The 23,457-nt window shown below is 38.1% G+C and overlaps 2 protein-coding genes and 1 pseudogene across 5 annotated transcripts; 1 reads left to right on the forward strand and 2 right to left on the reverse strand.

Annotated features, from left to right (window-relative positions):
- Positions 1-1,304: 1,304 nt before the first annotated feature.
- LOC135604852 (lysine--tRNA ligase-like) lies at positions 1,305-8,206 on the reverse strand (annotated as a pseudogene).
- A 143-nt stretch (positions 8,207-8,349) lies between these two features.
- Positions 8,350-14,001, forward strand: LOC103975334 (TSL-kinase interacting protein 1). 4 transcript variants are annotated; one of them, XM_018821150.2, is made up of 9 exons: positions 8,353-8,536; positions 11,143-11,203; positions 11,286-11,481; positions 11,785-11,990; positions 12,128-12,369; positions 12,478-12,694; positions 12,804-13,166; positions 13,309-13,449; positions 13,546-14,001. In XM_018821150.2, the coding sequence occupies exons 3-9, from the start codon at positions 11,379-11,381 to the stop codon at positions 13,672-13,674; spliced, it is 1,401 nt and encodes a 466-aa protein (XP_018676695.2). In that variant the 5' UTR covers positions 8,353-8,536; positions 11,143-11,203; positions 11,286-11,378; the 3' UTR covers positions 13,675-14,001. The 4 variants fall into 4 exon arrangements, with proteins under 4 accessions (XP_064952753.1, XP_018676695.2, XP_018676691.2 ...); XM_018821146.2 differs by lacking the exon at positions 11,143-11,203 and having other exon boundaries at positions 8,353-8,547; XM_018821144.2 differs by lacking the exon at positions 11,143-11,203.
- Positions 14,002-16,977: 2,976 nt separating this feature from the next.
- Positions 16,978-20,172, reverse strand: LOC103975333 (acyl transferase 9). The gene is made up of 2 exons (XM_009390266.3): positions 19,585-20,172; positions 16,978-17,921 (listed from the first exon to the last, which is right to left on the reverse strand). The coding sequence occupies exons 1-2, from the start codon at positions 19,990-19,992 to the stop codon at positions 17,094-17,096; spliced, it is 1,236 nt and encodes a 411-aa protein (XP_009388541.2). The 5' UTR covers positions 19,993-20,172; the 3' UTR covers positions 16,978-17,093.
- Positions 20,173-23,457: the final 3,285 nt, after the last annotated feature.

The raw sequence follows: 23,457 nt of genomic DNA on the forward strand, positions 1-23,457 counted from the left end.
TAGTCACTCGTGGCCCTCAGCAACGTCATCGTTTGTCACCACCGAAATCGTAATTGGGACGTTGAAATTATTTTTTTGTCCATCGTTTTTGTGCTTCTGTCGATAAAATCGATCATGTCATGTTAAATGAGATTATATATTTTACTTTTCTAACTATAAAAATTTTAATATAATTTTTTTAAATTTAGGGATTGAGATGCTAAATAGATATAATTATTCTCAGGTAACATGTAATTAACTTGATATAACCAACTTTTCGATGTAAGTGCTTTTTATTATTTTGTTCTCAGCTCCAACATGAGAGCTGCATGCCAAGGACTAGGCGATAGGGTGAGCTAAACTTCCATTTATCGAAGCATGGTTTGCACATGCAGCCTTTACACTGTCAATCTCTTTCACTTATATGACTTGTATGGCGAATGGTTAGTACACGAGTGTGATGCCTCTGTTACTGATACTGCCCGGCCTCCATTGGAGATGAGCTCGTAGATGAAATAGGCTCATTCGACATTCACATTGTTGATACTCTATTTGGGATTTGGCTTCTAAATATCCTCTTGCAAGGCTTTTTGTCAGGGAGGATGTTTATTTTTTCCGTCTAGAGTTCTATCAGGCTTGAATTTAAAAGTCATTTCTGAGAATGTGATGAACCTACATACGGTGTAGGAGTAGAATTTATAGGTTATTTGCCGTTAACTTGCCCCAAATTACTTCTAGTTAAAATGTGATTCTGCATGCGTTTTGATCCAATAACACTTAAGTGACCCCAATAAATATGATTGCGCAAATGAAAAGATAGTTTATTCCTGCCAAGTCTAAAATCCTCGAGAATTGGCCTTTGGCTATGAGACAGGAACCACAGGCCATAGTTCATTTGAAATGCCGGTGAAGCAATCGCTGATCCATACTTTGGTTTAGGAGAAAGCCTCCCCAGGGATTCTTTTCTAGCGTTGAGGTCTCACCCAAAGTCGTGAGTGTCCATTATCCTATTATTGGATACATGCTTCTAATGTGAACCATCATGACAATAAAATACAATTAGGTTCAACTCTGGGGGTCTAAGTCACCAGGTCCCGAGAAATGAAGATAGGATCAGAACAGAGGAACCTGAAAGAACAATTGCCAACGTGCCATAACAAAAAATGCCAACTTGAATTTGAAAAGATATAGTAGAAATGGACAAATTCTCTATCGATTGAAATACAGAAGAATAACTAAAATTGGTCCACATGCTTGTATTTGAGATGACATGAGAGAATAAATTCTCGAAGATCTTTTCAAAATAAATATAGCCTCATTAATTGTCAAAGATCAAGGTAGCCTGCTAAAGTTAAAATGACATTAGATCGTAAGGCATTATTTGAACATTAAGTGCATTCAAATCCTAGGTTCACAACATAGCACAGAGTTAACAGGATACCTTTGGTCGAAGGCTCATCCTGAGGCTTCATGGTGGGGAAAAGAAGTACTTCCTGCACCACGAATTCCAGCATTCACATTATTATGTTGGCTAGGTTTCTGGCCTGGCCTGGGTAAAAATGGTAGTGGCTTTATAAGGAATTTATACAACAATTGATACCTTTATATTTTTTTTGTGAATCAGTGAAAAACATTGTAAGGCGATCTATCCCCAAACCCCGTCCACCAGTTGGAGGCAAGCCATATTCAAGAGCAGTACAAAATGTTTCATCTTAAGCCATTGCCTCATCATCACCTGATTGTCGGTCCTGATGTCCCCGTCCACAAGTTACAGAACCAGACTTAGTATGACAATGTAATGGAAAGAAAATAAACAAAGAAAAAAATATTATAGTTGCATCTGAGATGTTCTGAAATTTTGCATCAGTACCTTAAGTTGTTCAGCAAATCGTTGCCATTGTACAACTGGATCATTCAGTTGTCTACGCATTACAAACCTAAATGACATGCCAACACCATAAGAAAACAGTGCATGAATCTGTTGCCAAAAATGAGATTGTTGTCACAAACCTCATGTTTGTTGATGAATAATTCAAACCGTCAAGCCTGGTTTTGATCAGTGCCACTTTGCCAATGGACTCAAGATCTCTCGGTGATTAATGATAAATGTAGGGTTTACACATGTCTCTTCCAAGAAATGCCCAACAAGCTATCAATCAACACAAAATGGTTTACTCTGCCATGCAATAAAATATTCAAATAGGATTTACTCCATTATCCAATAAAAATTGCATGAGACATGATAAATTCAGATTAAAAAACTCCTGAAGACAAACCTTTTTCACCAGAAACAAAATGTATTTGAATGAATCATCAATATTTATGGCTAATCTGTATTCATATTATATAATTATTCTCTTTTTCTTGTTCCATTATCTATGCCCTGCCTCTTTAGTTTCTTTTGTTGCCTCTTGCACATAACATTATTAAATTCTGATTCACAATAGAAAAATTAATTTTCTCTTCTAATCTAAGAACTAACCTTGTCCAATAACCTTGCTGTTGTCTGAGGAGGGGGACATTTAACATCAAACTTCACACAAGCATCTAACAGGTACTTGTTTGCTTCTTCACTTGAAAGATCTTTTGGTATAGTTAAATTAGCCATTGTCTCCAATTCTTTGATCATGTCAATTCGTCTGAAGAAAGAAGAATAAACTATCAATTTTCTTACTTCCAAAAATTGCAATTAAATTAAAAAGACAAGTAAACACCTAAAGGGTGGAGTAAAATCCATCTCTATTGGATCTTTATCCACTCCATTTGCATGGTATTTGATCTTATAGCCACCAGTTAGAGCCTTGAACATTCCTGTTCGGCATTAGAATATTTTCAATACCCACTGGAAATGAGTCACATATTAAGATGCGAATGCGAATGCCAACGCTACTTGCTTACCAGATAACATTTCTTCTGTGAGAGCCATTAGATCATTATAATCAGCAAAGGCCATATGGAACTCACATGTAGTGAATTCGGGATTATGAGTCAAATCAATGCCCTCATTCCTAAATTGCTTTCCAATTTCATAAACACGGTCCAGTCCACCAACAACCAACTCCTTCAAGTATAGCTCAGGGGCAATGTGCATGAACAACTTCATATTCAATTCATTGTGATGGGTAACAAAGGGTTTGGCAGCTGCTCCTCCAGCAATCATGTTCATCATAGGTGTTTCCACCAGGAAAGCAAAACTAATTTATAACCAAGTAAAGGGCATTGAGAGTACCATAATTTCAAGAACATAAAAGGGCTTGAGTCATCATGTTCACCATAAATGTTCTCAACTAGAAAACCAATACTAGTTACAGGAAAACTAAAGAGCCTTGGGAGCACCCCAAAATAAAGTATATAAAAGGATAGAGCCAAACCTCCAAGAAGTCAAGCTTGTTGAGGAAATCTCGGTTATAATTGATAATCTTGGAACGAGTCTTGAATATCTGTCTAACTTCATGGTTCAACATCAGATCCAGATACCGTTGGCGATATCGTGTTTCCTGCCATCACAAGACATTCAAACAAAAGTTTAACAGTACTCCTTGATCAGTTTCTTAACTAATAATTATCAGGATCACAAAATACAGATAAAGCCAGAGTACTGATACAATATGAAAAGTGCTAGCCAAGCATATGAGACAAATCCATATATGTGTCCGGAACATGACACAACATAGAGATTTAAAACATCAAAGACACTAGAAAGTACTGATTCAGACAACATAAACCAGAAGACCGAAATAAATTTAAATGATCTAAGGCACAATGCTCTATCCCAGCATAAATCAAGCATCTAAAACCAACAAATTTGAAGATGATCTAATTGGAAAAAGTGAAGCTTAAATTGTCTCATAAAGGGGCTGTAGATATTCTCCTATACATTTTTTGCATGCATGTACCCGACACCATAATGAAATTCTAGGTTCAAACTAAGGGATGAATTCTTCCAACAAAGGAACTGTGTCACAGTCTATCAATATATAGGTATATGCAACTGTTCCAGCATATATCACCCTCCTTTCCAATTTCTTATCTTATGGAAGCACCATCACTCCTTTCTTCTCACAAAACCTTTTAGGTAGCACATCAGCTAAACCTTTATTTGTTTAGTACACAAGAGATATGATGATTAGATTCATAGGAAGAATGGAAAATAATGCAAGGATTCTTACAGAAAACAAATCAATTTCAGATGAAGCATGCTCTGATCATCTTTGATGAGCAAATGCATGTTGACTACATAATGTTTTTGGAGAAGCAAGCAAATTAATGGTTCATTAGATACAAAAAAGTTGAGGAAGAAGATTATATCCATAATATGATATCATCATCCACCTAAGCTAATACATATGTAGTGACTAGACAAGTAATTCCATTTAGAGCACACCACCATTTAATAACACTGAATACCATAAAAAGGCACAAATCATACTTGCAGTTTTGATGCTTTCTGATTTCATCATCGAAGCTAATGCCATAACTTATAAAAACCTTTACAGCAAACAAAAAGAGTCATATACCTGATCCTTCAGAACATATGTTTCAGGATTCCTTGTCATTCCAGGAACCCAAATATCTGGTGTTGTTTTCCCTTCATTCTTCTGGAAAGTATAAAATTTTAAAGAAGGAAAGGGACAATTCAAATGAGATCATATGAATCAAAGCTCATAGTATTATGCTGGCAATAAAGATTTATTATTCATACCTTAACAGAAGTATTCTCAACCCCAGGACCAGCTTTCTGTCTTGGAATCATATGTAGGCATGGGGAGAGAACCATAAATCTTTTTGGAAAGACACTGAGCTCTCCTCTTTTGCTCTTTCCCGCAAAACGAAAAATAGTAAGAACACCATATGCATTGTTTCTTTGTGGCATATGGTATAATTTTGAACAACAGAAGAAAAAAGAATACTTCAAAATCCTAAGTCTCTCCTTGCATTCACCCAAGAATCAGGTACGATGCATTCATAATTCATCTAATCAGGTCACAGTAAAGGGAGATACAAGATCACTAAGTTGTATGATATATGGCACAAGATCAGACAATCATAATGCCCCTTCCTCTGGCTTTGCCTACTTTTAATCCAACACATGATCTTCCTCCTCTCTCCTTCTTCTCTCCCCTCTTCTTTCACCCTCCTCTCTTCCTCTCTCCCATCCAATGGTAGTGAGTATAGTAGCACCAAGTGGCAAGGATGGTCCAAAGGCAGAAACAATGATGGCAGATGATAGTAGTAAATAACATTATAGCACTCCTTTCCTCCTTTCCTCTTCCATGGATCAGAACGAGTGTAATAAAATGTTAACCTAGGTCAGCTAATTTGCAACAATTTGCTCAGTAACCAACTAGAATCGAGTCACCTGTAGCTAATCCAACAAACCATAGCAAAGACATGTCCCTAATCGATGCATTGCATTTCTTAAAATCAACTTTCTTGTCTTTCTAAAATAAAAAAATTCAATGCTATAGAAATATGTAAAAACTAAGTATATCAGTCCATCCTTTTGTAACTTTGACTCTTCAATATATCAGTCCAATTGTGAATCCAAATTCATCCCAAGAACCAATCAATCCTGCCACCTTTGCTTTTACATAAAACTTCTTTAGAGAGAGGGCACTTTCAAATAAGACATCTTAAAAGATCAAATTGTACATCACTTAATGTGATTCATAAAAGAAAATGATCATTAGGCAATCTATGTTGTCCTCTAGCTATATGAAATTTAAATTCATCATCAACAAATTTCCTAGTTCAAAAATCACAGTGTGGAACATTATTACTGTTGCCACTTCTATAAATTTAATATGAGTTTCAACGTTAACAAATTTCCACAGTTCAAATGATCATTGTTGCCAACATTTGGCTGCTCCAAATAACCAAATGTGTATCTGTTTCCCACCCAACTAAAAGTTCCTCCTGTAATCTACAAGTTGTTATCTACAGACTCTCCTGAAAGATGAAGTTACAACAGGCAAATCTTGATCTGATAGTATTGCATGCCAATATAATGAGAATGACACCAGAAAAGTTCACTAATTATTGTAAGAATACTAGTAACCAAATAAAAAGCTACCAACCCGGATATCCACAGATTCCAACAACATCACCACGTTTCACACTTGAGTGATACTTTGCAAATTCAACTTCATCCATGTCTGAATCCCTAATTAGCAGGAAAAATCAAGCTAGTAATCATCATAAAATAAGTAAATAATTAGCAGTTACATACTCTTTTATTCATGGAAGAAAAAAAAGATTTGAACATTAACATTCATAAATAAATCTCATAATCACAGATGCATATCGTTGTTACACAAAAGATGCCACATGAACAAATTTAAAAGAACAATATTGTAAATAAGGATAAAAGAAAGGAATGTGTTTGTGATAAGCCTAGTTTTCCCATCATTATACCATTATATTTCATGGAAGCAAGATCAATTTTTATTTTTCAATTGCCTACCAACAAATACAAGTTGCCTTAAATTCCTCATCCGGAGACATGAAGAGGATAAATACTAAAATGCAAAAACACTGTTCCCTAAAGAGAAATCATAGCAGTACATGTTGTTTGCCACTGACAGCACTATATATCCATAATGCCTCAGTTTCACTGTCATTATTCAAGGAACCCAATTCCATATGATGTAAATGCTACCACTTTTCAACTGAGTTTCCATTTTACCGGTAACAAAATCAAGATGTCATGACAGCATGGTTATAGCCTTATAGGATCCAGTTATACACAAGGCTTCCTTTAAATAGTACAATAAAGCCTTGCGGTATATTCCCACAACACATCTAATAGTATTAAATGTTTAGTTGAAAGTGATACGGATAGTGTTATTAAGTTTCCTTATATGCAACATATATTCTCTTTGTTTTATTATTTGCATCAAATTTATGCCTTCTTTATCAATGCTTTACTGCTATGAAATATCAACATATGCCACATTTCAAATCATCCTTTCATTTACTAATCTTGCCACATTTCAAATCAACAGATTTCAGGGCTAATTCTTTGACGGAGGGCAAAGGGATACAAATGCTTGGCATGTTCAACCCAAAGAGTAGATATCTGTATCAATATATTCCACTTAAAACTGAAAAATGAATATGATTAGCAAAACAGATCAGTTAATCTTAGTAAGTGGTACCTAGCATCAGCCATAACTTGAACTTTAAGACCACCTCCATACAGGTCATAGAAGTAAAGCTTCGATGAAGAAGTTCGCTTGTTCATGATTCTCCCTTAAAACAAAGGACAACTCAATACAGCATCAAGAGATAACAGAACCACATTAATTTAATACTCATACATCAATCATATGATAAAGTAAATGTACCTGCCAAACTGACTTCGACATCCTTAAGGTGATTCCCGTCACTCAGAACTCTGTATTGCTCGATATATTCAGTTATGGTCATGGACACTTGAAACTTGTAAGGATAAGGATTTCCTCCGGCTGCCTTCAACGATGTAAGGATCTTCAGCCTATTCTCATAGTATTGCTGCAAATGGCAGATAACTGAACTGAGTTTTGAACCTATAAATCGAAAAAGCTTAAAATCTCTTTTTTCTCTGCTATAAGATTGGGAGAAACTGAGGTCAAACAAACCGTTGGGTCCATGTCTTCATCATCAGCAACTGCCGATGGCTTCTGCGACTGTGGCATTGCAGCAGCCTGCTAATTTTGCAACAAAAATGCGAGTCATCATAATCAATTAGACACAAAATCCGGGAACATTTAATCTTGTGCATGATTTCTCAGGCAGCAGGAAAGTGAGGCCCTTTTAGGGCTTCAAACAAACAAGAGAAAAGCATATATTGCAAGTAACTCAAAGAAAATCAAGCGGGCAAAAAAAGTGTACCTCCTTCTTCTTCTCTTCCTCCCAACCGGTTCTCCTCTTCTTTCGTCTTCTTCTTCAGCTCCTTCTTCAAAGCGCTAAACGAGAACAACGAACAAAGATGAATAAGGAACATTCCAACAGAAGAGGGGAAGAGGCTGCGGAGGAGGGAATCGAGGCGATACTTCTTGCTCGGAGCTTCCGCGGCGGGTGGATTGCCGATGGAGAGACCGGAGACGCTCTCCGCCACCTCTTCGATTCCGTCCGCCATGGGCGATCGAAGAGAGGAAGGGTAGAGACGAGGAAAGCAGAACCAAGTGGTGATAAGCCAGTGGGCAGGTGAAGGTGGGTTTAGGTAGCGTTTAGGTTTTTGATGACGAAAGTCTTGGTTTACTTATGATGGTTTCAGGATCCATTACCAGCCGATCCGATCTGATTCGACCCGGTGACTATCCGGATCCGATTATGTCATGATCCACTTACCGACTCGACACGTGACTAAGGATGAACGAGCTCTATGTAGAGGCTATTTCGAATCTAGCAGTGGTCTTTAGGAAGGCGAAGGCGGCAACTCCCTCTCTCTCTCCCTCTCTCTCTCTCTCTCAATCCAGTGTTGGTTTGGGGAAAGATTGGAGGTTTAGCCTGGCGCGCGTTCTTGAGATTAGCGTTCTTCGTTGGCTAATAATACCCACGCGAGGATTGCGTACTGGTGCGGATCTGGTACTCTTTGCTCGTATATTTGAGACTTGTGTTAGGGTTCCTGTACCTTTTTTCTTGCTTTTGTGTAGTTTGATGGTGACGATTTGTGTGGTTCCGTTGCCTTTCTCGTTCCAGCTCTTGTCTTTTAATTTGGAATTAGTTTATTCGGAGGTTGTTCTATATGTCATCGTTATAATTTCAGGTGAAAAGAGTTTAATTTTTGGGGCTAATTGAAATGACTTCGCGGTGATTCTGCCGTTCTTAGCCGTTGAAAAATCGTTGAAACTTTTCATGCCCCAATTCGTTGAACCAAAATTGTTTGATATCAATAGATTCTAGTGTCCCTTTTTTCTTTTTGACTAGTGATATTTGGGTAACTAATCCATCCAGAAACTAGCCCTAGTTCACCTTTTTTCCACTTTTATTTTCTGTCAATACGTTTGAAGATATTTATATACTTATTAATCTTAATAAAATGTTTAATCTGCTTTGACATTCAACCAAAATATACTTTTACTCATTGATCCTTGTCCATAGATCTGCTGAATTGAATCTATTAACTATGTGCATAGCTGCCATCTACAAACTTGCAACCAGCCTTGGCATAGAACGTTTTGATCCAAAGCCGCTGGTTCAAACTGTTATCATCCAAAAAGGTTCATGTTATCAAAAGTGTTATCAGTTGATCACGAAGGTCCCCTAATGGATGAGTTTTGTCAAATTTCTAGCTCTATGTAGTACGTGTCTTTTAAATTCACAATGTAATCTACTGTAATCATTATAACTTTTTGTTACTTAACTAAAATATTATTATCAATTTCTTTCCCTTTAATTTAAATTTTGATATATTTGATTTTATTTTTTTAATTGTTTAATATAAAATTTTTATATTAATTAATTTTGGATTTTTAATAATAAAAAAGTATGATACTATGATGCATATTTTAGATTCAATTAATTGCTTTAAATATTTGTATCATGACATGAAAGTTAATAAACCATAATTAATGATTTTCATGATGTTCCTGCCTTCATGTGTTAATCTAGATTGTTTTGATTAATGTTAATTTAATTGTTTGAATCATGACACTAAAGTTTTTAAACCCTTCCTAAATTTCCATGATGTTCATGTCTGCATATATTTAAATTTGATTATTTTAATGTTAACATTGTTCTAATTTTCTTATAAATCCTATCTAAAGATTTTCATTTCTTTAAATCATATTTAATGTAGTTTACGCACCAAATGAATTTTCTCGTTGTAGTGGTAGGTAGTTTCAGGGTGTAACATCCACAGTATAGTTAGTATTAACAGTCTGGTGAAATATATGTTGTATGGTTATCAACATAAGCTTGATTAATGCACTTCATTTGGATCCCATCAAGAGAAGGAATTTTCCACTGTTGATGTATGGATTCCTGTTTTCTTTATGCAATAAACCAGCCAGGCTTGCTTACTTTTCTACAGCTAAGATGAGAGATTTTTTTTTTGACTTGGAGCAACATTCTGGTTTCCACATTGAGATATAAAAGTGATAATGGGCTTCAAAATTTATGGAGTGGTACAATAATTCTTTGCATGTGGCTCAATGGCAACTCTCATTTAGCCTTTGAAGTAAGATTTTGATTAGGTAAGTCTGATATTTATGGTTTTTTATTGCCAGAGGTTGGAGATCATAAATTATCATCCAACCACGTATAGTCACTGCTATTGGTAGGTGAATCAACTTTGGTTATATACTACAAAAACAGAGTCCTTGTATGGCTTGTACCATAGACGTAAGTTGCTTGTGTCACACAAGGCGTTGGTGAAGCGATCAGAGAAGGGTTTCTTCATGTTCCGAGCATTTTGAGAATTTGCATACAGCACCTTGGCTTTTGTTTTTCAGTGAATTATCAGATGTTGTAAGTTTGTAACCATTATTGTTATATGCTAGAGATATTCTCACTTTCCCTCGTGGACCTATGCTAAAAGCTGAACCATGCAAATCTTCTGTTCTTTCTAATTCTGTTCGCTGCTCCCAGACAATATAAATTGCATGTACACAAAGAATTTATATGTAAAAGAATTCAATAAGCTGAAGAAAATGAACTGGATAAAAGTTACAGATGAAAACTGAAAAAAAAAAAAAAAAGAAGAACATGGGCTTCTAAGCGAGGAGAACGGATTATGTTGAAAGATAACAAGTGAACCAGCTAGAACATAATGTATTTTTCTTGAAAGAAGTGAGATGCAACATTATTCATCGTTGAAAGGTATCTGATTTCAGCGATCTAGTGATGCACATGGAAACATAAAGCTTCTGGGGTTAAGGGAGGCCTCATTTTTGCTGAGAATTAAGTTAATTGTATAGCCAGCTTCGGATAAGTAACGAATTGTTCGGAGTTAATTACACATTTTACCCTGAGGATCCACATTTGTGGAGTTTATCTATTTGATGTAGTTCTTGTTGAAGTAGTCTTGATAGAAAATTCAGGAATTTTGACACTTTGCATTTGTTTTTTAAAATAAACTTAAAGTCCTATGTAATTATGTTGCATCTGTTGTTTATAAATATCTGCAAATTAGAATAAATTCATGGCTGACAAGAATACTTGTGATTCTTGGCTTTTTAGATCTTTAACATATGAAATTGGATATCTGAATTTAGATATGTTATCCAGAACAATTTACAAGGTTGGTTGAATTCATATCTAATCTAAATTTTTGATTGATTGAACCACTCAAAATTTTTAGCTTAACAATCTTGTTCCTGCAGGAAAACACCGAATACACCTTTGTGATCTTGTAGTGCAACATCCATAAAGAAGGCTATAATTATTAGTATCTTCAGAGCAAAAGAGGGTTTATCATGAAAGCTTCTGGCTCTCAGCATAAAGGTCTTGCAAAAAAATGTCTTGGTTGCAACAAGTCCAAGAGCCTAAAGATCACAAAGCAGAAACGGGAGATCACGGGTACTCTGTCATTCATAAGCTGTTTTCCCCATACCTCTGTCTTGCTTGTCAGTCTTTTTCCCTTCCAAGTGATTCTTCAGCATGTTCCACTTCAGTAATTATGACAATGCACGTAGCTTAGATAACCAAGGACATATGATGATATATTATAATTTGGTTTTCCTTCCATTCCAGCAGTTTAATGAATAGTAATGTGTGAATCATGATTAGATATCTTGATGACCATTTGGGTTGAGTAGCAACTTATTCCGGCTGTAGGATATTAAATGCTGTTTACATTCATTGACATCTCTCTTTTTCCAGGAAAAAAGAGTTCTGAGTTAGATGGACAACTTCACACTTCTTCTATCCAATTACCTCAGCTGGAGATTCAGGATATGCAAACTAGCTTACCGGAAGCAGCACCAGGAGATTTGAAATTTGTACAAGAACAATTTCAAGATTTCAATGGAAAAGTTAAGCTTCAGCTTTTTCCAATAGATGAAGCTACTAGGAAAGCATTGGAGAAGGTAAATTTAAGAAGTTTAAGACATATGATTAGTGGTGACTTCACAGGGAACAAGGAGAGTCTGTTATTTATTGTTATTTTTAGTTTTAATTTAAGTTGTCATATGACCATTTGCTTTGTTGCTTTGTGATGTTACAGAATAATCACAACCCTTACCTGGAACTAACTTTAACAACTAGAAAAAGAATCTCTTCAGTGGTGAAGCACCTCAACTTCAAGTGGGGCAGTTCAAAATTGGCAACAGGAGAACTCATGCTTTTTCCGTACAATGTTTACCTGGATAATTTGGCCAACAGCATAAGATGGACTTTAGAAGACTCTGATGTCACCGCGGCTGATGTGCATGCTTCACTTGGTAGCCCTGCCATGTTTCGTTTAAGGTTTAACTGTTTTACCCTATGCTGGTTGCATGTGCTTTTTTTTTATTCTCTAGATTTTCATGGTCGTGATAAGGATGTTGAGCTGAATAGTTTCTTTCGTTTTCAAAGATATGGTTGGTTCTCCAATCTTGAGCAAACAGCATGCCAGACATCTATGACATCGCATTCTTATGAGGAGCCTAATAAGAGTTTCGAAAAGCATATCACCAGTGGTGATAAACTGCTTTGTAAGTCGAGCAAAGGACATGGGCCATGCCATATGGATGATTCAGCGAACCAAGCAGTTGAAACACACCTTTTGTTGGAGAAAACTATCCAAAATGGGGTAATTGTATCAAATATCTTCCACCTTATTATCTGTCTTTTTTTTTCTTTTTACTCAAAATTTTCTTTTTACTCAAAATTTTCTTTTTTTTTTATTTAACATGAACAAGGTTGACCAGAAGAACAATAGCAGAAGTGTCAATATGTCATGGGTTGATTGCCTATCTAACATGAGCTTTGGTGCTATATTATCTGAAGTGTCGGAAACTCCTGTCAACCTTTGCCATCCATTACCTGCTCCAAATTCTAGTCTTCAGCAGATCCCTATGACCTGTGATTCATTTGATGCTGCTATTGCTTCCGTTATGGCCCGTCATCAACCCTCAAATCCATCAAACCGGTTGATCCATTCATCCATCTTGGAAGCAGAAGAAACATGCCATGCATTTCCATTTGCAAAGGTTGCTTCTTCAAGTCATAATCATCCAGCTTCAACTAGAGATCCTCCTGCCACAGAGAACTGTAGCGATATGGTACTTTCTAATTTCTCTGTGCTGAACTTGTTTGTAGCTAATATGGTATATTGCATGTTTTTATTCTCTTTTATATTTTCTTTTATTTAGACATAGGTAGCTGATGCAAGACTAAGACCTGCTTACCAACTTCAAATTGCAGCTAGGCCCTCAGGTGGGGCAGACATCACTAAACAATATTTGCCCTATACCAGTAACAGTTGATGCATGTTCGGAACCCAAATCTCATTCAGAAGATTCACTTAATGGCGGCAACCAATTTGCAGGGATGAACCTCAGTCCGGTACTCATCTACGCTTTCAAGACTTAATCTGCTTTATCTAAAGAACTTCAGCTGATTTCTAAGCTATTACTCATTTGTATCTTCATGACCGCACAGCCTGATTCCCTAGGTCCCTTGGAGTACGTTGCCCCTTGCTCTAGAGAGATGAATGATGGGGAAACTATTGATCTTGGCGGATTGATTACAAGCAGCATGGATGCATTTCAAAACTTTTCAATTTTCTGATCTGGAGACCTGATAGTTTTTCCCTTCTATTGCAGACAGACAGAATGTTGCCAACAGATGTTTTGGTCATTGATTCCGTAATTGCCATGGCCTGTAGAAAGATAAGAATGCAAGCTTTGTGACAGCACATCTAATATGAGATGACCTTCTGACATATGATGTCCAGTACTAAAATGCTAAACTCCAGGATGTAACTTTGTACATCTACAGCACTCGAAATCTCACTGATTTCCATGTCTAATCAGTATCCCTTATTGTTCATTTAACTGAACTAGCATTTATGTGTAATTGTCAGGAAATGATTCTGAGATCTGATTACGACTTGTATCTAAGTTTTGTGGTTTGTTGGAACTGTGTTCAAGTACAGGAATCACAAAAATGTATTGTGGCAATTCAAATGGTTTGGTAACCATTGTTTTCTTTCACCTGCAAGATAAAAAAAATGAAAAAGTAAGATGTTAGTTTGAAAGTTACCTATTTGGGTTTCAGTATTTTTTTTTTCCTTTTTGGATTATTGTGTTAGATGATTTGGACAAGCTTGTCCTAATTGATTAAATTATACAGAAATCAACGTTGATAGCTATATAAAATCAAATGAGTTTTTTTTCCTTTTATTTCATTTGTTATGGTACGATCCGATGGATCGGATCAACCAACGAATCAATTTATCGATCCTGAATCATTGGTCAACAACGCTGTCGAAGTTTGACTTATTGGATTCAAAACAAGGCACGGTTAGATCCGACCGCAATTAGATTGCGTGGTGCAAGCCAACCAGTGTCCGTGGCGAAAGCATCATCCACCCATATTCCTGCAGCCGTCGCCAAATCGTCAGCTGAGATATCTAAACACCAGCCGTCTAATAACACCTGTTATGAGAATCACAGGTCAAAACGTCACTCACAAGTGCTCATCCCGAGATCGTCACACAGCTTCGGAGGGATAGAGGTTGCATCATGGACCGCAGGTCGAAGCTCCAGAGGCAGAGATCTTGCGCGTGCCTGCCGCTCGACGTCGGCAACCGGTGCAGCAGCCGCCGTGGGACGGCCAGGTTCACCCGGTTCCTCGCCGACGACGAGCTCGACCCGTGGGAAGGCCGGTCGTCATCTCCGTCGACCGTGACGGGGCTACGGGGCCTGTGGAGGAGGATGATGGCGGAGAGGAGCAAGGCGTCGGGATCCGCCGCGGCGGCAGCGGCGGCGGCGCGAACGCTTGTTCCTTATGATGCCCACACTTATGCGCAGAATTTTGACGAAGGGTCAACGTGGGCCGAGCCGGAGAGCTCGTCTCGGTCCTTCTCGGCGAGGTTCGCCGTTCCGTCAACCATTTTGCAGGGGCCGAGCTGATCTCAGATCATTTGCAAACCATATGTCAACCGAGGGGCGTCAATTGGTTGCTTGAAACTACGATGTATATCTACCTATCTAATGTATTCGACATGCCACATTATCATCACATCTAAAGAAATATTTCGTATGGTTGCAGAAGGAATACCACAAGAGGTGCTTCTTCATCAAATATATTTTAATTATGAACGAATTAAACTTACTAAAAGCTCGGGTTCTTCATGTGTTCTCTAACCTTCGAATAAGTTTTACCGGTTGCACCTCGCATTCATGTCCTAACAACTTTAGACAATAACTTTAGACAATAAAATAAAAAGACGAGTTGTTAATTAATGGAAGGATTCGAAGGACGTCAAGCAGAGATATGTCATATTCTAATTCACTAGAAAATTTGGCACAATAATGTACAGAATAAAGAGGTTTGACTTTTTGATCACATCGAGCAGTGTGCGATGCATCCACGATGAAGGCAATTGTTACGATGAACTTATAGCAATCAAAGAAACAATAGAATATGCTTTATAGATCGAATCCAATGCTGAGTTACCGGTCAAAGTACAGAACAGAGAGAACGACAACGTTTGAATCATATCTTTTGTATTCCTAATCCTAATTTAATGCACGCGATTTCTAGCTTGCCGTATCAACCAAGTCCTGGACCGGCTCCTGGTCCAGCTTAAACCGCCGGCTTCTTTAGACCATTTCCGGTCTCAGCGTTGGCAAGGAAGACCGGAAGAAACACTCGTCGGCCAAGTAAAGCCCCTATAAATACCCACCACCTCTCACCTCACTGAGACTCACCAGTGTCTTCTTCTCCGCAGCAAAGACTACGTTCAGATTCCTTGGGAGACGGAAGCAAAATGAGTTGTTCCACGAGAATGGTGTTCGAGCTGCTGTTCCTGACCTTCTTCATCTCAGGCTTGATGCAACTTGCTCACGGCGAGGCAACCGCACCAGCTCGGGGGATCATCGACGGCAAGGCGATCGACCAAGGCGTCGCCTACGCGCTTATGCTCGTAGCTCTCCTTGTTACTTACATTCTCCATTGACCGACACCGGCTGCATCTTCCCTAGCTTGTTCATGAAAGCTTCCATGAGGAAGCAATAGGCATTGCTCTATATTGGTTTGTTTTGTAGTTGATCTAATGATAAATGTGTAATATCATTTATGTTGTAACAATAAAACAATGATACACGCTAAACAGAATGCTTGGAAACAATCTGTTGATGCGACAAAGAGAAGAAACCAAAGATAGAAGCTGTCGATCCAATCGAGCAGTTATGGCAGAGAACAGATGGTTCTGCTTAATGATGTAGGAAATGTTTATATATCTTCTGATGCATGTTTCCGTAAATTGATTGGGGGGTTCAGCAGCCTGACATGGAGTACCTTTTGATGGATTACGTCGCTGATCACGAAGCGACGTTTGGCTTAGAGTCGCTTCGATCCACCTCAAAGCAGAGGAATTCGATATTAGGGTTTCAGAATACTGCCAAGATTCGATCAACACCGAGATCCAAAAGAGAACAGATGGAGGCGAAGACGCTGCGACGAATTAAAAGATCGAACAGAGATTTATTACAAGTGCGTGGGATTTGAGGAGATCTACGTCCATGAAGGAAGAATGATTCGAGGACTTTAGCGTGACTGGTGAATGAGTGCTTTTGCCTTCGGCCCTTGGCACATGACTCCTTGGATCTTTAAAGGTAAAAGCAAAGGATAGATGCAGATAAAACACAAGGAACATGGTTTCCTTCAAGAGGTGTCAAGGTATATATATATAGCCAGAAAGTGCTTGGGTCATCCCCGTTCGAAGCTACTCCCATGGCCTCTTTGTCAATCATCATCATTAGATAGACCAAAGAGATCTGTTCCGCAAACTACTCCTTTGGCTTCTGTCAATCATCATCGTTGGATAGAACAAAGAGATCTGTTCCACAAATTTAAGACGATCTGTTCGATAAAATTCCTTCCATAATATCAAGTAAAAGCAACGATAAACCAATACCAGTTCCACAAATGACGAGCACAAAGCCTCAAGATTATTATAAAGCAGAGACACTCCCACACTCTTAGTCGAATCTGTTAAGCTGCTCATTGAAGGCATCCGTGTGCTCACTGGAGACGCATCTGGCGATGAGCCGAGTACCTTCGAACGGCGCCGGCGCCTTCAGGAGAATGCAGGACGCAATGTAGTCGTTGTTGGTAAATGGACCACAGTACATGGGAATTCCCCATCCGTAGTCCACCTCGGAGAATCCAAGCTTCGTCCAGTCCGAGACGTAGATGGTCTCGTAGTTGAAGGTCATGCTGAAGGGATCCGACTCGAATTCATCGTTCGCCCACTTCAAGACATCCACCGCCATCTGATCCTTGGCCTTCTTGATCAAGTCCACAATCTCGACAACCGAGGAGCTCATGATCTCGCCGCTGGTGGTCGACACTTTAACCGGGAAGATCGAGTTGCCGTAGTATCCCTTGTTGACCTTCAGTATGTGGCGAGTGCTGGCGAAGAAGCACATGCGGATGTTGACGTCGGGGTCGGAGTAAACTGCCCGAGTGCGGCACTGCCAAACCTTGGCAATGACAATGTCGAAGGTTGAACACCATCGGCCATTGGCGTGCTCCAAGTACTGATTCTTCAATTGGTTGATGTAGTGGGCCGGGAAGTTCAATTCAGAGTAATCCAAGGCTAGCTTGGGGAGGTCAGGGAGTGGTGCAGGTTTGACCTTTGGGTTAGGGTAGCTGTCTCTGTCCCAGACTGGTTTGACTGTTGGCTCCGGAAGACCCCTGGTGAGCTCGCCGACGGCGTAAATGAACTGTGCCGATCCCATGCCATCTGCAGACGCGTGATTGAAGCGTATGCCGACGACAAATCCACCGCATGTGAATTCAGTGACCTGTTCTTGTCATGCAAGCATGAGAGAGATGGTTAGCAGCATATCGTTACAGCATTGCAATAGCTAGTCGATAATTTCATTCACAATGATCATGGACATATCATGCTTGGCTTTCACATAACTGTGGCACATTAAAACAACAAATACTGCAGTACGTGACCTATGATGCTCACAGGAATCAGGACCTAGAAAAGAAATGGCATTTGAGGGTCCAGTATCATCTCAAATAGTTGCTTGTTCAGGGAAATCCGCTAAAGTTTCAATTTTCAGATCCAAAGTTGGAAAAAAAGAACTTGTTAAACAAACGGTTGAAGAGTTTAGGCAAGCTAAATAGTTTCCATGACAGCTAAAGTAATGGATTGATTAGGAAGAGTCTCATTACTTTGGTCTACAGTTTCTTACTAGTTCAGAACATCTTTCATATTTCCAATTGACCAATGAATACAGGATAATTTAATTGGCAATTTACCACATCAAAACTCGAGTGGTTGGGACTTGTCAAATGAAAGTCGGCAGGTATAGACTTTTTCTTTAACAAGATAGATATAGTAAGAAAAAAATGTGCTACTGCTAGTTGAACCAACGAACAGCAATAAAAGAGGTGAATTTGTTCTCCATGTTCATTGCCTAGAAGTTTGAGAATGACCAACTTAAATAATGGATCATTTTAGATCTGCAATTTTAAATTTAGATCATTGAGCCTGAAAGCCAGTTTGTATACTTAATGAACAGAGCCAAAGTCGAGTTCAAATAAAAAGCAGAATCATCAAAACAACAACAATACAAGATTGTTAAACTAAAAAATAGATAAGTTAATAAAATGAGCATATTTTTGGACTGCATGCCCCTAAACATATCTCCTCCTGAGAAAAGTGTTGTATTAAAAAAAAAAGGAACAGTTTTTTTTTCCCACAAAAAAAACGTTCCTTTTGACCTCCATGAGATCAAAATAGATGTTTATGTTTCATTCCATATGCTAGTCCTAATTCTCGTTCCAGATAAAAAGCCCCCACCTACCATTGCTATTAAGATTGCTCGTTCATAGAAACAGCTCAAGTTTGGATCTCGTGCCAGCTTACAGAATCACTCATTTCAGACAGTTCTAAAATATTCTGGGAAGCAGGGGCTTGGAGCATCATCTATTTCCCTAATCTTGGCTCCTCAAATTGGTCACTGCTCTCGAGCACATCATTCTCCTTCCTATGTGTCCATTTGTCAAGTCTCAAATTCACCTTCTCACCTTGTTCAGTTACATCATGGGATCCAGCTAATTAGCAGAGTATGGAATAGATGGAGCACCGACCAGGCCAAGACTCAAGTGGATCCATATGTCTAATAGTTATTTCTACAAACAACTTACCTGCTCCATTTTGAATGTTTCGATCTCTGCTCTCATAGCCTATGGAAAGTCAAACAAGAGCGGCGACAAGGTCAAATAAGTTTGGGGGCGCTTCAAGAACTTTGACCAAATTGGACCCTATACATCCTCTCAGATCTAGGAGCCCGAGAAATCAGAGACTGTATTTAGAGGTGTAGATCCACAAGCCAAGATCATGCTAGATCTAAATCCTGAGCTATCTGTATTCCTATGGCACATCTCCCTGAATTCAGCAACAAGGCAAAGATCAAAGAACATAAAGGAAAAAGGAACGAAGCTGCTCACCTGAATCATCATGATGGTGTCGGCGGGGCTGGTCTCCAGCTCGGTGTAGGGCACGAGATCCTCATGCGCGAGCATCAAGGGGCGCTCCAAGTGATTGACGTCCGCCAGGCTGCAATCGACGGAGGCCTCCACGAACCAGACGCCCTCGCCGGTGCACTCCACCCGGGGGTCGCACCCCTCTGGCTGCACGATGCGGCCGGCGAGGGGGTAGTACGGCACCAGCGCCTTGGCCAGACCCTCTCGTATCACCTTGGCCGGCTCCTTGCCGTGCTTGAAGATGTGGAGGGAGTCGACGAGGCCGCGGTGCGTCGGGTAACGGCCGATCCAGTCGAGGGTCAGCGAGCCCGGCGGCGTCGGCTCCGCCGGCCGGACGTACCCCTCCGACGCCTTGGTGACGGTGAACCCCATGGCTGGTGGTGCGCACGGACGCTGCGGGACGTCGGTGGCGAGGAAGAGAAGGCTTGGTTTGTTACGCTTCTCCTTTCAAACAAGAGAAGGATGGGACAAATATATAAGTCGGAGATGGAGAGATCTGTTCTCTCTCATGTGGGAGGAGAATTCTATGGGAAGGTAGAGGGAAGAGTACAAAGGAAGGTGATAGGTATGCAAATAAATGTGGGAAGATGGTAGCAAAGTTATGACCAGCACGACTACACTGGACCCACCATTGAAAACATTCAAAAAAAAAATTTAATTCTCTCAAAAATAAATAAGGTGATTTACCAGAAGAAGTCCTATTGTCAGATTTTTTTTTTTCAAAAGATACTCTTATTTTAAATTTTTCAAGATGATATTTTTTTTATAATCTCATAAATATCTTTCAACGTTATTTACCTCCCATTGTGAGGCCCCTCCCTTGTCGCTCCATTTATCATCATCTCTTGTTGCCACCTTTGTCCCTGTGACATCGTCGTGAAGTATTCGCTACTTTCGCCAACTCTCATCGTGAGGATATATTACTTTTGTACTATATAAGAAGATCGTTACAAATTAGGAGACAATTGATAATGGTGAGATAGAGTAAGGTTCGTAATACCGTATTGTACCGGTGTTTCGACCTGGGCTCGGTACCGGTACGGTACGGTATACTGAGCGATACACCCAGGTGTACCGAGTACTGTAGCTCTGCTATAGTGCACTGCTACAGTGCACTCGAACCGGTAACAAACGGTGCGCGTACCGACAACCGATCGAACCGGTACGTACCGCTCGTACCGGGCGGTACAGTTCGGTACTGCAGACCATGAGATAGAGATTATTAACGAAGACTCTCATGAGGGAAGCACAAGGTGAGCGATCCGACCTCTAACAAGAATGATCGAACCTCCTCTGCAATGTCTTCAATGTCAAGTTAGACCTTTATGTCATGGATAACCAGGCCACTTTACTCACGATGGTGCAGAAGTAGTGAGGCGAAGATAAAAAATATTCATTAGAGTGAGACCTCGATAAGACGAAAGTAGTGAGTGATAGATGAGTGATAGACGATGACAAGAGATATTTACCATTTGTGAAAAAAATAATAATAAGGGTACCTACCTAGAAAAGCCTAAAAAAAGTAAATTTTTAGAAAAATCACGTAAATAAATATATAATATTAAAAATAGGATAATTTCTCTGGAAAAAAAAATCCTTTCTTTTTTCCCCGCATAGTGTTCCTCTTTAAGAAATTTCTCAAAAAAACATCCTTTTTTTTAATAATATCAAAATGATGGGAAAAAATGAATAAAAAAGTAAAAGTTTTTTTTTATAAATTGAGAAAAGTTTAAGGATGAGGAATTTGAAAAGAAAATGTGGAAAGAAGGACTTCTCCGAGGAACTTATCCGCCAAAAAAGTGAATATTTTTATTATAAGATTTTATTATAAAATTTTAAATTACTTTACTTAACTCTATATTTTCAAATAGTTTTTCTTATATTACAAATTTGTCTCACACAACTTGCATAGTGGTGCATGAATTCGTAAAAAATGTGTAGAGAAAATCCTAAATGGGTTAAAACATAAAAATTAACAGTATGTAACAGTAATAACAATAATAAATACTAATAATAGAATTTTCTTATAATCTATTCAGATAGATAGTTTAAAACCAATATTAGGTTAATATTCACTAATGATGCTTTGAATCTTCATATGAAATTAGGGTTAGAAAGACACAATACATGTAACTTCTAAGAAAGAAATATGTCAATAAATCCATAAATTTCTTATTTCCCTTTTTCAAGTAATGAGACCTTTTAAAATCAATGCTAAATTATTAGTTATTACTAATTTGTTTAAACTGCTAAGACAGTAGATGAGACATGATTTATTTATTTATTTATTTATGTGCTTATCATTAAAATAAAGAATAGGACCACACATTTTTGTCCCCTCCATGTGAATGTGTCCAATAAAGATTAATTGGAATGGTTGGTGAGGAAGCCACCAAGGTGACTTTGTTCTTCATGTAGTTAGCGTCAAGGCAAGAATTATGTTAGCACAAATAAAGCAATAAATCTTGTTGCCAAGTAAATTAATCTGAGATGTTTGTTCATGTTTTTATCATCAATGAGAGAGACATGTGATTCATGTGATTGGGATTCCTTGTGTTTTGTGCCCATTTACAAATGCTCTGCTTAACCACACACTAAATTCCCAAACCATTAGACTTGAATTGGGTTTGGGTCAAGAAATTTGTTGTGGTGGACTCTCATGTTGATGATGGGTTGGTGGAGTTTGGCATGGGGGATATATAAGTGGACACTTGATGTGACTCAAACTATTCTTTATTGAATTAATTAGTAGTGGACTAAATATCTTGCAGAAAGGGCATGAATTAAGTCAATACTATGCTTAATAACAAGGAAGGAGAACATGGGGCTAAGCTCTTTTTGTATTAAAAAATTTATAATGAGGTTTTTATAAATCCGAAAGTAAAATAAATAACTTTATTTGTCCTAACGTCAATATCGTAAATTGGATCGACTCAAAAGTGTTAACATACGAGATATTAAAATTATATTTTTATTAATAAAGTCATTAAAAATAAAAAAAATATTAAAATTATTTTTTATTCATCATTTTTGTATTGATCCAACGTGCGATGTCATATGTTGTATTTTTCATTAATGCAACTGATAGCATTATAACAAATAAGATTATTTGTATATGTATATGTATATGTACATGTATATGTGTGTGTGTGTTTGGAAACAAAAAAATATATTCGAATCAGATTGGATAATACCGATCATGTGTGATATTCCATTTGTAATAAATACTTAATTTTTAAGGAAGTATTTGTGTATATGTGTTAAAGCGAGTCTCACCAAACCGGGGTTGGTTTAGATGTCAATATGCAACTTGATGTTCCCAACCATCGGTCGGTATGCTTTTTAGGTGGCCAACTTTACAGTCTGTTCTATTTGTAGTGTCATTCTCATTGCCATATGAACCCTAAATCGTTCTTCGTTTGTGTTAGTAGTCCCATACGAACACGATTAGCTTCCAAAAACCCAAGTCGATTGATGTTTGTGCATTATGAGGTCCTATATCTATAAATATAATTTGAGATGATAAATAATTAAAATTTTTATTTGAATGTTTGCACCTACTTAACATTCTAGTTAGATTTGAACATGAATTTGGTCACTAGATGGTTAGGTTTGAAAGAAACAACTATCTTGAATCTTCGTTGAAAGTGTGTATGAATATATATACACAAACAAATATTTCAAATGACGGATTACCTTGAATGCCTACACCTAATTATATGATTTTCTCAATCAATAATAGATGTAAGATATATATGATGAAAGAAAACACGATAAGATTATTATCATGATTGTGATAATTTTGATAATTTTTAATATTAAAATTTATGATAATAT

Source organism: Musa acuminata, chromosome BXJ2-2 (assembly GCF_036884655.1).
Source record: "Musa acuminata AAA Group cultivar baxijiao chromosome BXJ2-2, Cavendish_Baxijiao_AAA, whole genome shotgun sequence".
Taxonomy (NCBI): domain Eukaryota; kingdom Viridiplantae; phylum Streptophyta; class Magnoliopsida; order Zingiberales; family Musaceae; genus Musa; species Musa acuminata.

Excerpts from the sequence above, each read along its gene's own strand:
- LOC103975334 (XM_018821146.2), top strand. The coding sequence starts at position 11,379 with ATGAAAGCTTCTGGCTCTCAGCATAAAGGTCTTGCAAAAAAATGTCTT. Across the intron at positions 11,482-11,784 it reads GCAGAAACGGGAGATCACGG|GAAAAAAGAGTTCTGAGTTA; the intron begins GTACTCTGTCAT and ends CTCTTTTTCCAG. Across the intron at positions 12,695-12,803 it reads AGAAAACTATCCAAAATGGG|GTTGACCAGAAGAACAATAG; the intron begins GTAATTGTATCA and ends AACATGAACAAG.
- LOC103975333 (XM_009390266.3), bottom strand. The coding sequence starts at position 19,992 with ATGGGGTTCACCGTCACCAAGGCGTCGGAGGGGTACGTCCGGCCGGCG. Across the intron at positions 17,922-19,584 it reads ACACCATCATGATGATTCAG|GTCACTGAATTCACATGCGG; the intron begins GTGAGCAGCTTC and ends TGACAAGAACAG.